At 38.8% G+C, this 12,861-nt stretch overlaps 1 protein-coding gene across 1 annotated transcript in view; it reads right to left on the reverse strand.

The window, feature by feature from the left end:
• Nucleotides 1-12,861, reverse strand: part of LOC124595720 (NFX1-type zinc finger-containing protein 1-like) — a 413,636-nt gene that overhangs the window by 191,236 nt on the left and 209,539 nt on the right. The window contains exon 9 of the mRNA XM_047134586.1: nt 7,820-8,135. Coding sequence (XP_046990542.1) covers nt 7,820-8,135 — 316 coding nt within the window. The remainder of the gene's footprint in view (nt 1-7,819; nt 8,136-12,861) is intronic.

The following is a 12,861-nucleotide window of genomic DNA, read 5'->3' on the forward strand; positions in this document are numbered from 1 at the left end:
GTATGGAGAAGATAAATTTGTTCCATTTATGACAACTGAGTGCAGTTTAATTTTCCATAAGAAAATAGTGGAATAGGGCCACTCAGAGATTTTTCATGATAGTGGCTGTCGCATTCCTGATGCAGAGAAGAAATTGACTGCCATAGCGTCATTAATCAATGGATCAACCAAGTGAAACAAAGGAAGTATCAAAGCAAAGTGTCCATCCTTATCTAATGAAGCAGACCTATGGAGTGTAAGATTAGGTCACCAACGCTCACATATGAAGTAAGAATTACGAACAGGTTTGACCAGTTGCATTAGGTATCAAGGAGCTGCCAACAGTGCGGGCATTATGTGGCTAGAAGGTAAGCAAACTAAATTAGACTTCCCTACCCACATTCCATTTCTGGAGCTAAAAGGATTTTGGAATTAATACATTCTGATTTGTGCAGCCCAATGTCGACCACATCAATGTGGGAGCTAAATATTTCCTACCTGTAACTGATGATTTTTGAAAAAGATGTCCCTTTCTCTGTCAGCAATAAATACAAAGTACCTCACAATTTTAAAAGTTTGTGATGAAAGACTTTGTCTCTTACAACCTGATAATGGAAAGGAATACATAAATGAGAGATTAATGAAATTTTTAAAGGGTAACAGAGTTAAACATCAAACCACAGTTTTTCACATTCTTGAACATAATAGTGCAGCAGAGAGATAGAGTATAACTGTAATGATAAAGAGCAAGATGTGTGTTATTTGATGAGAAATTACCTATGAAATTTTGGGGCCATCAGATCACCACCAGAAGCAGCCTTCTTATGGAAGAAACATGGCCTCTGAAATCTGAGATTATTTGGCAGCAAAACATTTGTCCACATATTAAAGAAATTTGTTGAGAGCATAGTTGCTGGATACTGCCGAGATAGCAGTGCATTTAAGTTGTTCCATCTGCTTCAGTAAACAACTACAAAAGCTAGAGACAAAATGTTTCAAGAACAAACAATTCAGAAGAGAACTGACAAACTAGTAACATAAAATTATTCACTGGATCCAAACCAAAAATATACTTCATACACAGATGAAAAGGAGAATCAAGTTACACTTATAAGACAGGGTGCAAAATGACTCAAGGGACACTACACTGAATAAAAACATTTTCTTCTAAACTACAAATCATCTCAACAATTACTCAGAAGATCTTCCTGAATACTGGACACAAAGAACATGGGCAGTTATGTTTTCAATCACATTAAAGATTCACTAGAATCCACTTTGGAAGAAGCATTGCAATCTAAACACTCTCAGAAATTGACTCATGCAATTCAAGATGATCAAAAGTCACATGCAGAAAATCAAACTTGAGAATCAGCAATCCTACTTCTAAGTAAAAAAGTTAAAAATCCACTGTGGGTCTCCAAGACAAAAAGAGATTTACAAAGGCAAATAATTCACCGTAAAGCCCATCTGATGGTTAAGGGATTTGCAAAAGTCAAAAGTTTAGACTATGAAGCAACATGCGTACTGGTAATATGATACAATAAGCAAAGATATTTATTTAGTCTAGCTGCCAAATACAACATAGGCACATATCATTGCAATGCAGTTAAACGAGAGTTGTTCAATAAGTAATGCCTCACATTTGTTTAAAAGCCATTAATATACACAGACAGACATCCTTGTTGGTGCTTCACATGTGATGTTTGTTCTGTGTGCTAGGGAAGTTTCAAACTGTTCTGGCACATGGCACAGCGGTAGTACAGTGTCAAAATGCTGTCCACACATGGCTCACTATGGCTCACATAAGCAGCATGCTGTTATTGAATTCTTGAGTGCAGAAAAAGGAACCATGGTGAACATCTATAAATGTTTGTGTGCAGTGTATGGCAATGCTGCAGTTGATAGGAAGTACAGTTGGACGATGGATAAAGAAAGTTACAGCCTAAGGAAATGCAGAAACAGAGCTCCACGATCAGCCACACTTGGGACGTCCTCTCACAGCCACTGCTCCAGACATGCTGAATTGTGTCGATGCCATAATTCGTGCCAACCAGCGCATCACAACTCGATTCTCTATGGGGTACACAGTTTGAAGATGACGAGAGTGTCAGTCATGTAGTGAAAACATGGCTACGTCAACAGGACAAGAGCTTTTACTAGGAGGGAATACATGCTCTTCCAAAACGTTGGTGTATGGCCATAGATTGTGATGGAGACTATGTAGAAAAACAGGACATGGACAAGACATGTTGATTTATATTGACACCAAATTCTGACTCTTAACAATAAATATGTTCTAAGAAAATAATGTGGGGCATGGGCATTACTTATTGAATGATGCTTGAAGGTTTTTTTCACAGACAACTTGAAAGAAGAAATTTATGTTAAAATCCCCACAGTTGACTACATGACAAAACAGTAACAGACAAAAGAATTGAAAGGCGTAAGAAATCAGTCTACAAAGTTAAACACAGATACTGCTGTTGGAATATCAAACTGGATAAAGCTTTTTAAGTTTAAATTTCAGCAGGTGCACAGCTAACCCCTGCGTTTACCACAAAATCAAGGAAGGGTGACATTCTGATTTTTTCTAACAATTTTCATCAAGAAAATTCATTTAAAGAGAAACTAAGGGAACAATTTCAACTAGAGGACAATGATTATGTGAACTTTATGTAATAAAGAGAAACCATGATGTGTCATGTTTTATACTTGTATAGAATTATGTATCGATTTTTTAAAGATAATATATCAGTGTCGGCAAGTACTGGAACCACCACAGACGATACTTACTAAATATCAAACAAAGATGTATTAAACCGAGTACAAATAGTAGTCACCGAGCATTAATTTCTCTGTCGTCTTTTTGGAGTTACATGAGTAGGAAGAGCCTGTGACGCTATATTGTATGTTTGTGTAGCATTCTTTTGTCAAGATTCAGAGACGCCATTAGGCATTGATTTGTAAAGGTGTGTAAGAATATAATCTGTCTAAATGTTTTGAACAGAGTTACTTAGTGAAAACTTGCATCATGATATGTAATCAGCTTGCCTGATATTTTATCCCATCCTTTTAAGACATTTTCAGCTATTTAAATATTATTCGTGGTGCAGAGCTGCGCTGCGAACGAATGAGCCACTGCCGCGGCACATTCAAACTACATCCAATGAAACCAATCATACCACAAAGAAGCGGACAGGTAATAGTGAACTAAAATTATTCCTTTCAGTTTTCGGGATTGCAGGGCAGAGCAACAGATTTTATGATGTGTTTTACAGGTGGATGCGGGCTGCGGATGATGTTATATTATTAACACTTAAAAAGGATAATTTACCTTCATGACATAAAAGAAATCTTGCTGTGCGTAGTTCTGGTCTGGCAAACATTATAGTAAAAACATTTTCTCTCTGATAATTGTCTCATGTTCATCACGGTACTTATTGGTGTTTTAATGTTAACAAAAATCCACTGCAAAATTTTGATGTTGAACAAACATTGCATACCGTAACATCAGTATTGATAACAAAATAATTTTCAGTAGCCTTTTCAATAACTGTAAAGAAAGAAAGATATGTTGACAGAAACGAAACAATGTTCCTTCTATAGAAAGCCAGTTTCAGGATAATAAGAACATAATATATTTTGTTTAGTTGAAAATTAATGATCCAAAGAAAGTCACAGCACAGGATCCACAAAAAGTATTTCAGGGCTCTTTTTGTAGCAACATTTTTTATCACATCCATTTATCAATACATTAGTTGTTACGCAAGCAATAAAAAAGAGAGAGAAAACCTATGATACAAATTGAATGTTAGAGAAGTATAACATGCAAGACTGTCAGCTGATCTCCTCACTGCCACATAATAATAAAACATTAACTCACAAAATGAGCCCAAAGACAGACATAGAAAGGGATGCCATGAAGAATGACCCATACAGAGAAGCAGTACAGCCGCTAATATATGCACAATTAGGTACAAGACCAGATCTTGCATATGCAACTAGAGTGGTAAGTCTGTTTAATAATAACCTAGAAATATCCCACCGACAAGTTATAACTAGGCTCCTATGGTACCTAAAGAAAACTTAAGATTTCAAACTACAGCTTCCTAAAGATGAGGGCCATGACGTCACAGGATAAATCAATGCTGACTGGGCTGGGGGCCCTGGGGATAGAAACTTGATTACTAGTTTTTTTGGATAAAGTAATGTTGGGATATTGGGCCACATTATTATAAAACTACTAAATTGTCAACATTCTGACCGACTTGCTGCGGACCTCTTCAAAGCAGTTCACTGCTGTATACTGTCACTTTTGGTTATTTGGGGGTTACCAACAGGGAAAAAAAAAAAAAAGTAACAGCAACATCTCTCTTGATGACAGCAGCACAGTACATCACATTAACTTCTGTCTGTCAGGAAGCACTTTGACTGTGATGGTTGCTAAAAGAATTATTCCATTCCCAAAAAGATGGCCCGATTTAAAGTTGTGCAACAACAAAGGTTCACCATTCTTGAAGTTTTCCTGACATACTGAATATTCAATGAGGTTTCGGGATTGCAGCCAGATCATGTTGACTTCTTACCACAGTATTTCAGCTGGCAATCATCCATTCATCTTCAAGTGAGTGTCCGACACTAGAGACTGCAAGTTCCTGGCAACAGTTTTATAGCAAAAATTGGCGTGGAAAAGCATGCACACAGGCAGCTATCACAGGAGTGTCCTCTATTGAAATATGTTCCCTCTCCAGATACTGTTCTATCTATGGTGCACAGACGCCTGCATAATGGTGAAACTACATGTCCGTCCTCTTTCAGAATGTGCGCTTGCAACGCCAAAACCAGATGTCAGATGTCGCCAGATGTGTCATTATGAATAAACTGTTTTCCCTCAGAAGAAATTAGAGTTCACCGGGTACCAAGCCTTGTTCTGTTGAAAGCTGCCATCATGATTGATAAGATTTTGTGCTAGACGTATTTCCATAGATTCTTTAATTACTGAATCACAAGAAGTTCTGGCTGGGGCCAAGATTTTTGTGGCAGGAAAATCCATAGCGTGTCCTGTTGTAATACAATGTTCAGCTACGGCCAACTTACTGGGCTGCAAAAGACAAGTGTTGTACTCATGTTCAACGCACCTTTCATGTACTGTACGTATCATCTGACCTACGTAAGCTTTGCCACTCTGGCAAGGAATTTTGTACATCCTTGCCCTCCGCAGACCCAGATCGTCTTTTACCGAACCGAGAAGTGCACCAATCTCTGCCAGTGGCCGGGAGATTACTTTAACTTTATGTTCCCGTACGATCCTGCCTACTTTAGATGAAAGGTTGCCGACATATAGAAGGAACACCCCGGACTTTTAACAGCGTCTTATCTTCTTGATGTTGTGGGTGGTCACGTTTCTTCCTCCTTAGCACTGTGCTAATCTGATGGGGAGAGTAACCATTCTCTTCAAAACACTCTGCAGTCAATTTAACAGTTAAGTTTTTGTACTCCGTAACACTGTCTGTGCTAGGGAAAGGCTCGAACTCAGGCCCTACGCCAAGAACCCTGCCTCTGACTAATTTTATTAGTGCTGTTGAGGAAGTTGTTAGACCTCTTCCTAGTGATGCTGCAGAAGAAATAAGACATGAAACATGTCGTGCACTCATGAAAGCTCCACCTCAGAAGAGCCTCATTTCTGCCACAGAGAGGGCCACACTACGAAAGCTACGAGAAGATCCTCAAACAGTGGTCTTACCAGTGGATAAGATGAATGCTACCATGCTGTTGCCTCGTGAGGTTTATGAACAGACTATTTACAACTTGCTGAGTGAACCAACCACTTTTTTATGGAAGACTTTGAGGAAAGGGTACTTGATTTGGCAGAACTTGAACTCAGAGTCTTCTGGCGATAAATGGATGGCACATGCTCCATGGTGAAGAACAACTGTCAATTCTATTGCAATATCTGAATGCAATCCACAAGAATATCCAGTTTACGATGGAAATAGAGAAGGATGGTTGCTTATCATTTTTGGACATCTCGGTTAGTACGAGAGTGTACGGGTTATTAGGGCATTCTGTCTAACATAAGCTCACACATACAGACCTTTACCTGTAAGTGTTGTGTTGCCATCAGCCTTCACAAACTACCAGCATCCTTAGAAGATTGGTGAACCAGTCACATGTTGTTTCTGATGGAGACTGCCTTACAAAGGAGCTAGAACATCTATATTTGGTGTTCAAAGACAATGGTTACTCTCCACATCAGGCTAGCACAGTGCTAAAGAGGAAGGAACATGACCACCCACAACATCAAGAAGATAAGGAGCTGTTCAAATCCAGGGCGTTCCTTCCGTACGTCGGCAATCTTTCATCTAAAGTAGACAAGATCCTAAGGAAACATCAAGTTAAAGTAATCTTCTGGCCTTCGGTGGAGATTAGTGTCCTTCTTGTTTTGGTAAAAGACGATCTGGGTATGCAGAAGGCAGGGATCTACAAAATTCCTTGCCAGTGTGTCAAAGCTTATGTAGGTCAGATGATACACACAGTACATGAAAGGTGTTTTGAACATGAGCACCACACTTGCCTCTAACAGTCCAGTAAGTCGCCCGCAGTTGAACATTGTACTTACCACAGGGCACACTATCGATTTTTCTGCCACAAAAATCTTGGCCCCAGTGAGAACTTTTTGGGGTTTGGTAATTAGTGAATCTATGGAAATATGTCTAGCACAAAATCTCATACATAGTGATGGTGGATTTCAACTGGACAAGACTTGGGACCCAGTGATCTCTCTAATTTCTTCTGAGAGAAAACAGTTTATTCATAATAACACATCTGGCAACACCTGATATCTGGTTTTAATGATGCGATCGCGCATTCTGAAAGAGAGTGGACATTTAGTTTCACCTTTATGCATGCATCTGCGTGCTACAGATATAACAGTGTCTGCAGAGGGCGTGGATTTCAATAGAGGACACTCCTGTGACGGCCGCCAATGCGCATGTGTTTCTGCACCAATTTTTGCTATAAAGCCGATGCTGGGAACTTGCAGTCTCTAGTGGAGGACAGTCACCTGAAGATGGACGGCTGATTGCTAGCTGAAATATTGTGGCACAAAGTCAACATCATCCAGCTGTAATTCTGAAACCTCATCGAATAAAGGTGGACCAATTAACACAAATGGATAGAAACGTCACACTAAACACATTACTACCAGCCATTACTTCATCACAGAAAAAACTGATTCAGAAGAAATAATAGCGGGTCAATTTCAACAAATGGAATGGTTGCAACACGATGAAAAAGCTCGCGCCAAGCTCCAGACATCATCAACTAATACAAAAATCTAGACTATGCAAAGTACAGAGTGGCTTTGCTTCTAGTGGGAGTGCTGTAAATTATGAACTAGAAATCATACCCATACTAGAAAATCATCTTTGGCACCATTGCTACAGATGTTGCTGTTGACACTTCTTGTAGGTGTTCTGTGCTTTTACCTTTTGTAATAGTTTATGTAACATTCACTCTGTGTGAAAATAAAACACTTTTTCTCTTTATTTTCAATCCATTATTGTTTTTTTATTCAAGGATTAAAAAACAACTGTCTTCACAGTAAAAATAGTAGACAGTAGTCGTGCGTTTGTGAGTTGTACTTGTGTGTGTGTGTGTGTGTGTGTGTGTGTGTGTGTGTGTGTGGTCTGCTTCTGGAGAAGCACTATTTGTTTGAAGTTTTGCAGGTGTATTCATTCTGTCTGTCAGCAACTAATAGCCCCCTCCATGTGGTGAGTAGCAATCTGTCCTGTTCATACTGTTCACATCTAAATTAGGTTTTTAATACACAACCTACCTGAAGGTGATCTGGATCATTTGCTGCATGGCAGTTTAACGTACAGCTATGACCACAAAGTAGCCTGTCTTCACAAGGAAATGAACACTTCACATTTTTAACATCTTGAAAGCAAAGTTTCTTTGCTGTGTGTTTACATGGTTCCAATACAGCTTCCACTACTTCCTTGCAATGATACTTGGTAATATCAACGTGACATGCTATTGTTGTTATATGTTGACATGGAAGCACCTTCTCCACAGATGTTTCACAGTTTCCACAGTCTTCGTAACATTTTTTAAGGCACTTGTGACCCAATGGACACTGTTTTGGAACCCTGAATAATAAATGGAAAGATTTTAAAATTTCATTAAATAATAATAATAATCTATGTTGGCAGTATTTTTGAAAATCTACAATAAATGGATGAACACATAATGTAACCACATCACCAGCATACAAGTACTTGGCATGATTCACCTTATAAAAAAAGTGTAAACTTACATATAACCGACGTACAACAAGTTTCAAAATTATTGAAAACAAGGAAGAAAATGTACTTCATAAATCTTTTTCAATGAATAATAAAAATATATTTTATGGTCCCAGGAATCAACCTGGGAAGAACTCTCGGCTCTGTTAAACGGGAGTGAAATGCATAGTTGGCACATTCATGTAGGAGTAAGAAAAATGGCACATTCATGTAGGAGTAAGAAAAATATCACCTACCTGTCACCGTCAACATCAATTCTCTCCACACGGTAGCTGAGACAACAGCTTCACGAAACACATTTTGATAATGGCACCATAAGAGAAAGCATTCATAGATCAAAATGTGATGAAATCACGGGACTACCGGATCTATAAAGCATAACCGGATCAGACAGTGATGAAGAATGTACCTCATTAAGGCGTTCATCATCAACAACACAATAGCAAACTTCAGTCTCCTTCTCATCTATGCCCATGCTCCCATCAATAGCTCGATAGCAAGAATAAGGAGGATACTGAAAAAATATGGTACCTCTAGAGAGAAGTAGAAGAAACAATAGATATTGTTCTTGAACATCATACAACTATCACAGTGAGGGACTTCAATGGTCCAATTGGGAAGGAGAGAAGACTCAAGAACACAGTCGGAGAGTTCACAACCAAAAAGAAGACCAAAATGAATGGAGAGCAACTCACTGACTGCTGAAGAAACTAGAAATATGACCAAAAATCTGCACCACTCAACCACCTTCCCAGGAAAGCTAAGACATGAGAATACCCCATTAGTCCAGATCCACTTGTATCATGTTACTTTAACAGGAAAAGAAATGAGGAAATGCTCAATGTGAAGGTATTGAAAAGTACTACCACTGATTCAGACAAGAATCTGCCACTGACCAAAGCAAATTTCATTCCACTCTCAAACTACTAAAATAACAGCTGCCATAGACCACGAATACTGGATTCAAACCAGCTCATTTCCAAGACGACAATAATTTCACTGACGCCCCAATTAACAACAAGGATAAAAAATACAGAAGGCCACGACTGATGCTTCCATCCCACAGACCGAGAAGAACATTTATGGTCGACAACAGCATGGATCAAAGTGACTGCTAATTACAGAAGCTTCCAAATAACTGGGAAAGTCACACCCAATATTACAAGAAACACTATGAGACAACACAACAAAGATGTTTTCGATGAACTGGAAACAAACTTCCAGACAAATGATGCCAGAGATCTTTACCAAACTATCAACTCACAGGCCAGACCTTTCACCTCTGGAGACCAAATGGTAAACTGAAACTTACTAATCAGGACTGCATGGCTGATCTAACTGAAAATTTCGACACACTCTTCAATTCAGATGAACCTGAGAAGAAACTACACTTTGAACTTATGATTGTTAATAACTTAGATAGTCTCCCTTCCACGAACTAAAGTGGAGATCCAGACAATTATTTTCAAACTCTAACCTAACAGAGTAGCCGGATGACATGGTATCATAGTGGAGCTGTGGAAAGGCGCAGATAAGAAGACAACCCACACTATTCCTGGCATCATAGCCAAGATCTGGGAGTCACAAGATTAGAGCGTTAATAAGACTCTGACACAGGAAAGTATCAAGCCAGATTCACGAAATCAAGATCATGTGCTGAATAGGCGTCAAACCTCAAAACCACCCCTAATATACGAGTTACATAGCAATCTTTTCTAGATTGCATGTGGAATGAATCAAATTATACATTAAGAGGCAGAAGCAGCCACTGCAATATACCAACAACAAATTAAACTAGAATAAATCTAGTTGCACAGAGAATTATGGGAATTACTTCTAAATTACTTTACATGTGCTTATTAGGGGCGGGGAAAGTTACTTTGAAAAAAGTCATCGATGCTTCTGTTTACCCTAATAATCTGCTGCTTTTGCCTAATAGTTTAAACAAAACATTTACTTTGCACAGACAGCATAGATATAATGGCAAAGTCAATATCAGTTTAATACAAAGCTTATAGTTACACAGGAATTATGTCCCCGAGTTCAAATATTTCCAAAAATTATAGCTGGAGTTGTTAAAGAGGTATCTGTTTACTACTGGCAACACACTATAGACCATGCATGGCAACCAGCTGCCTGCAACCAAGATATGACACAATATTAGTTTCAATACAGCCCTCAGAAGAAATTCAAGAGAGAGTCAGGTTCTTGTATTGAATTCCGTGTGGGTCACATTTTCAGATATTCGCCATTCTGTTGTTCACATTTTTCCAGTGCGGCTTTTGTATATTACAGCTGATAAATGCTAAGTTTGAGCAATAATGACTTTTAAACTTCTTAAAATGGACAAAGAAATGGTGGTTTAATGTATTTACAATTACAGATACAACTCATGCCTATCAAGATCAATCACCAAATGTATTTTCAGACAAATATTTAAAAAGTGCCTGCTAGTGGTGTCTGTGGATATCAACACACTAAAATTCAAACACTCCAATGACCTGGTTGGGTTGGTTTGGTTATTTGGGGAAGGAGAACAGACAGCGATGTCATCGGTCTCATCAGATTAAGGAAGGACGGGGAAGGAAGTCAGCCGTGCCCTTTCACATGAAACATCCCGGCATTTACCTGGAGCGATTTAGGGAAATGACAGAAAACCTAAATCAGGATGGCCGGACGCGGGATTGAACCGTCGTCCTCCAATGACCTGCCTGAGGCCAAAACTCACAAAGTTACTCCCAACTGACTGGGACTGCTTGACTCATTGCCATATTTCATTTTTCTATTCTTTCTCATAATAACATCATTAAATCATACTTGTCCACTGTGAATCTATTAGAACACTGCAACTGTTAAAATTGAAGGTAATTTATAATGATTAGCTGCAAACAGCTGCTTTTATAGGCATTTATTTTTCCATGATGACATTTCAAGATGCCTGGTATCCCATCTTGAGAGGTTAGCATTTACTTGTGTGTCATGAACATTTTTCTTTCCTAACGCCACCATAGCATTTTTTCAGCATTTGTTTTTCAGACAACTGTTGTAAAATGTCGTAACTAAAGAAACAATGTTCACGACACATAAATAAATGAAAATATCTGAAGATGGGGTGAACATAAAATGAATGTACATTCAAAAATACATTTTGAGTGTAATTTGTTGGCCTGGCATGTCGAGAAAGTGGTGCCATTCGTATCGGTATGTTATCCCATGATCATTAATGTTGTGAGCTCCAGTTTTGACATCATGTGCTAGGAGCACTGCTGTTGTGTCACATGGCGAGCCAGCCCACAGGTCACCAAAGGTTGTCCATGCCTGTTGTAGACATCTGCAGAGCATAAAACTCAATTTTGAACCCTAGATACGGATGTATCAATATGCATGCGACATCGTGTACCTAATATGTTCCAAACTGCCGCACATAAAAACGGGATCTTTCAGTGCTCAAACCTTAGGTTCTATTGGTAATAAAAAGGTAGGGCCAAGTGTATCAGACAGCCCTTGGGCTAGGTAACATTTATATACCCAATAGAAGGATCACCTTAGTGTCACTGTTCTACAATACAGGGTCAAAGTATGACTATTACGCACTTCCTCCTCCTCAGGCAAATGGAGCAAATCGGTTGGCTTTTTTTGCATTTGATGTAGTCTATGGTGTGCTTGATGGGAATTAATGTAGGCACCATTAGTTCCCGGGTGATTCGATGGAAAACCCCAAAGAAGTGATTTTTTGCCATATTTTTGCTGTCTCCCCCAAACCAAAGCTGAGCTGAGGATTCCAAGACAGCTACACACAGCAAATGGCCGAAAATTTTATGATAATATTATGAAAATGAAAAAAGAAAGCAGGTGTTGACAGACGTGAAAATTACCGAACTATCAGTTTAATAAGTCACAGCTGCAAAATACTAACGTGAATTCTTTACAGACGAATGGAAAAACTGGTAGAAGCCAAACTCGGGGAAGATCAGTTTGGAACACGTGAGGCAATACTGACCTTACAACTTATCTTAGAAGAAAGATTAAGGAAAGGCAAACCTACGTTTCTAGCACTTGTAGACTTAGAGAAAGTTTTTGACAATGTTGACTGGAATACTCTCTTTCAAATTCTAAAGGTGGCAGGGGTAAAATACAGGGAGCGAAAGGCTATTTACAATTTGTACAGAAACCAGATGGCAGTTATAAGAATCAAGGGGCATGAAAGGGAAGCAGTGGTTGGAAAGGGAGTGAGGCAGGGTTGTAGCCTCTGCCTGATGTCATTCAATCTGTATACTGAGCAAGCAGTAAAGGAAACAAGAGAAAAATTCGAAAAAGGTATTAAAATCCATGGAGAAGAAATAAAAACTTTGAGGTTCACTGTGACATTATAATTCTGTCAGACACAGCAAAGGACTTGGAAGAGCAGTTGAACGGAATGGACAGTGTCTTGAAAGGAGGATATAAGATGAGCATCAACAAAAGCAAAACAAGGATAACGGAATGTAGTCGAATTATGTCGGGTGATGTTGAGGGAATTAGATTAGGAAATGAGACACTTAAAGTAGTAAAGGAGTTTTGCTATTTGGGG

The sequence above is a fragment of the Schistocerca americana genome, chromosome 2 (genome assembly GCF_021461395.2).
Source record: "Schistocerca americana isolate TAMUIC-IGC-003095 chromosome 2, iqSchAmer2.1, whole genome shotgun sequence".
NCBI lineage: Eukaryota > Metazoa > Arthropoda > Insecta > Orthoptera > Acrididae > Schistocerca > Schistocerca americana.